General features: G+C 39.8%; 1 protein-coding gene across 1 annotated transcript; it reads left to right on the top strand.

The window, feature by feature from the left end:
- Positions 1-466: 466 nt before the first annotated feature.
- Positions 467-1072, top strand: LOC141816103 (protein RALF-like 24). The gene has a single exon (XM_074703938.1). It carries the CDS (start codon positions 478-480, stop codon positions 874-876), a length of 399 nt encoding a protein of 132 aa, XP_074560039.1. The 5' UTR covers positions 467-477; the 3' UTR covers positions 877-1072.
- The last annotated feature ends 3468 nt before the right edge of the window (positions 1073-4540 follow it).

The raw sequence follows: 4540 nt of genomic DNA, 5'->3' as shown, positions 1-4540 counted from the left end.
TAAATTTTTTTATCGTAAATTAATTTACCCCATCAAAATTAAAGATTTAAACGACTATAAATTTATAAATATCTTTAACTAAACGACTGTTATTTTTCTTAATATTTACAATATTTTGTTTTCATAAAAATTAATTATAAATTATTATATAATTTAGAGTGTTTTATTTTTAAAATAAAAAAAATTATAAAAATACCTTTTAATGATTCTCAATTATAAATTATGGATAGTAAATAAATTTTCCAACGACAACAATAATAAGAATTAAACTCCACTTGCAGTCTGCTCCACTCAGTTGTTGGCCCTCAAATAACAGTGCTATTGTGCTAAGCGCCTAAGCCACAGCCAGTGGAACAGCTGGCAGCTCATTCTCACGGTCTCTGTCGCGCTCTCTCTCTCTGACTTCCACCCAAAGAGGCCGACAAAGGCGAGTTTTTTTTTTTTTTTCACCTTTGCCAAGGAACAAGAGAAGAAACCATGGCAAAGTCCCTGACATCTTCTTCTTCCACCGACAACAAAACGCACTTCCTCCTGCCCCCGCTGCTTCTCCTCTTCCTCCTGCACCAGACTACTGCAAAAACTAGTGCAGTGGCCGAGCTGCCTCGCGGTCGAAATTCAAATGCAGATGCAGATGCAAATGGTGGGGGATGCTTGGTCGAGCATGATCTGGAGCTGGAGATGAGCTCGGAGGAGAGCAGGAGGCTGCTGTGGGCTGTCACGGAGAAGAAGTACATCAGCTATGAGGCTCTCAAGGGGGATGTGGTGCCCTGTTCCAAGCCCGGAGTTCCCTACTACAACTGCCACGTTTTCCCCAGGGCCAGTCCCTACACCCGGGGCTGCCAAATCATCAGCGGCTGCAGAGGCGACAGTCCCTAGAGGGAGGAAGGCATCGACCACCAGGTGAGAGGAACAAACCCTATACATTTTGCACCTAAGAATAATTTCTTACATATATTGTTGTTGTAAACATAAAGATGTTTGCAATGCCAGTATTTCTCAAGAGGGCGCAAAAATTCTTGCCAAATTTGATCTGACTACTAATTAGATAAGTAATGATATGATGATATCCGTTGTGTTGTTGGTAATTAAGCTATCTTCCCGATCGCCTGCAACCATTTCACTGTCACAGAGTCAACTATGCATGGTGTTGCTTTGTGGAATAGCTGCTTTTAGCTAGTTGTGAAAATTCTTGGAATTGGTAATTCGTGGTTTAGAGATTTTTCTATGAACATATATGCTTACTATTGCGCATGAAATTGATCGTCTGCTAAGATTCTGGTTTGGACTTAACAGGCCTTGTCACAAAAGTAAGGCAGGGAAATAGAATTGATCCTCCTGCAAAACCTTACAAAAAATTATATCTTCTGATTCACATTTATGTCTGTGAATGATTATATAGTTTACTCGTTAGTTTAGTAGGTGAACTTGTTTCTGTCTTAAAGATGTTAGAAAAATGAACAAAAAACACAGGAAAAAATCAAAAGAAAAAAAAGATTGATGATGATGAGTTGTTCAATGAAATTGTTGTAGATTCATTGGTTTGTGTCCAACAGTGGTTTGTGTTCAACAATTAGATTGAAACAAGAAATGCAAGCATATAACGTTGTTGTTACTACTTGGAACGGAAAATTGATTTACATTCAATGTGGCATGGGGTTTTCTTGTCGTCAAAGGCCAAAAAGGAAATGCAAGCATATATAATGATGAATCTTCTACACTTTGAGAACAGTGAGTTTCAAAGCAACGGTGACCTTCAGAAGAGGATTCCCTAATCATCAAATAATTGTAAGTAGGTAACATTTATGTCATTCTAAATATACATTATGTAACAAATGAGAGAACAAAAATATTTCGACCTAACACAAACCTTGTTCACATTGTAGGATCATGTCTAATGTAAGATCGAAGTGAGTGTAGAGGAAGATGATGAATAACATTTATCGCTTTTTCACGTATTCGAAAAATTCGTAACTCAAGTATACAAAAATACAACGGAAACACAAGTAAATGCACGTTTATTTTTATTTAATTCACAGCTACTGATTGCTACTCCAAGGCTCATAGTCCTTTCTCACTTACGATGAACAATTCACTATTAAACTCTTTCTCGTCGAGAAAGATTCTCGCCTTTACAGGAAGATGTAGGATCGGTAACACTTTATCGTCCTTGCAATTAAGTACGGTATAGACAAAAAATCAAAATCAAATTTATCAACACGAGTTAGCAATGGTGTGTGTTTGTCAGTGCAATGTTCCATTGTTGCGGCAGCGTTTCGAAAACATCGTTTGCATGCAAAGTTGTCGTGGACTGAGTATGAATGGATGCTTTAGGGTTCCCCATCGTAGCTTCTTTTATTGATTGATTCGGGCGCTTGGAATTCCTTTCGGGCGCCTTTCACGTCGTCTTGTCATAAGCTCTCGATGTTGACTTAACATCTCCAGACGCCTATATCCCTTTCGAACGTTTGGAATGCTAACGTGGAGGTTACTAAGTTAGTTTTGACTCCGCTGCGCCTTATCCTTCTCCGGATGCCTAGAGCCTTTTGGGCACTTGGAAGTTGAGGTGTCTCCGACCACTCCTAGCTTGCCACCTTATCCGCATTGCTGGCCTGATCGATTGATATCTAGCTGCCTGGACCCCATCTGAGCACCTGGGTTATCCGGTCGTCTAGATCCATAGGGGCGCTCAGAACTCGAAGTTCCAGTCCTTTAATTTCCTACATTACAGAGTTAATACAAGATATATTTTATAGGAAATTAGAGTTGGACGGTTTTCCAATTGTCTGATCTTGACTTTTATATTTCTAATGAAATCATAGATCAGATTGATACCTACTGTTCTCTTCTAAGGAACGCATCCTCACTTATTCCTTTCAGAAGAGATTACCTCTGCCAACCATTTGGTCCTCCAGAATGGGTTGGACTTTTTGCTGAGCATTTGATCTTCGCCCCCAAGACTTTCCTCCGATGTTCGATCCTTGCTGACCTATTGCTCATGTAAGGAATCCTATGCAATAAACGATAAATCGCAGTGGAAAAAGGATCCCTTGAGCGATCCATACGAAAGAAAACTCATACAAGTTTAGATTTATAAATTCTATCTATAGGGTATACCTTTGGAGTGTGCCTTTCACTTATCCCGCTTGTTCAAAGTTTGTCGGATCTCTTGCATGTTCAAGTGCCCGTGTCTCTATATGTCTCCACATGAACACTCACTTTTGGAGAAAATTTTGGTTGTGCTAGCAACCCTTGGTGTGTGTTCGGCCATGAAGAAGAGGGGACAAAAGATGAACATCCAACATGAGTTTTGTTTTATACTTAAGTTGAATACCAAAGGTTTTTAGACTTTGACTTTTGGTATTCCCTCATCGATGCATGATTAATCCTTATTAATTATACATGATGAATTTCTCCACTCCTTGCTCCACTATCAATAATGCATAGTTTTAGCTTCGAATCACATCCTGTCAATCAAAAACATATAAAGAGCAAATCTCCGAACAAAAGAAGTAGAAACATGTAATAATAAAGAAATAAGGTATGATAAAGTAGATCATATGCAATGAATTACAAGTGGATGAACATTAAATAAGGCTAAAAATCATATATAACCTACGTTCATCATTTATCTCCTCCACTTAGTTTATCTTACTCCACCCTAACTTCAGTCACAAATCAGATTAACAAACCCCAGCCGAATCTAAGCTACCGAAAGCAAACCACAATCAGTAAATTAACCTGATCTCAAGCTAATCCACCCGAAATCAGTCTAGAACAGATCCATCAACAACTGAAACAAAATCCTAATAGAACCATAATCCACAACAGATCAATCCATTAACCCTAACTCCACCGATTCCCAACAGTAAGCAAAATAAACCTAACAGAATCCATAACACCCGATCACCATCCTCAACATCCAAACAACCATAATCAAACCCAACAAAACCAAACTCCTATTATAATTCAGAAATCTCAACATCTCAAAGCAATCCAAAAAACTTGACACTATAAAAACACTCAACCGGACTTAAGGAAAACTTACCTCAGATCTGATGTGCCCTAGAACAAGCTCCGATTCCTCCCTCACTGTTGAGACCCGCCGTCACTCCACCGATCTGTTTCCAACAATTAGTGAGCTTAACACACTCAGAAATCCCAACGAAATCCACTAAATGGTCACACACAACTAGGAATTCAAGCTTACCGATCGATCCTCCCTCAGATCTGAGCTCCCTTGTTTGCGTCGCGACGATCGCCGCCACTCGATAGGTTCCAACCACTCCCGGCGAGAAATCGGACCTGTCGGTCGTAGCTCTTGGTCATCGACGATCTACCGCGGCGTTAGCATCGGCTTTAGATGAGCGTGATCGCGCGATCGGGAGAGAAGAAGAAGAGAATCCCAAGCTCGGGAAGGATGAATCGCGATCGCAACTTTAAACCTTCTTAACAGTTTATGTTGGCGATCTGGATCTCAGTCCTATGATCCGGATTCTATCCGCTCCGAAGAGCATAGAACCCCACAAAACAAAAAAAACTT

The sequence above is a fragment of the Curcuma longa genome, unplaced genomic scaffold (assembly GCF_044706935.1).
Source record: "Curcuma longa cultivar G26 ecotype Majalengka, Jawa Barat unplaced genomic scaffold, ITB_CL_G26_1.1 contig_14207, whole genome shotgun sequence".
Lineage (NCBI taxonomy): Eukaryota > Viridiplantae > Streptophyta > Magnoliopsida > Zingiberales > Zingiberaceae > Curcuma > Curcuma longa.
The sequence above is the reverse complement of the archived record's forward strand: the minus strand, read 5'-3'. Positions and strand labels throughout refer to the sequence as shown.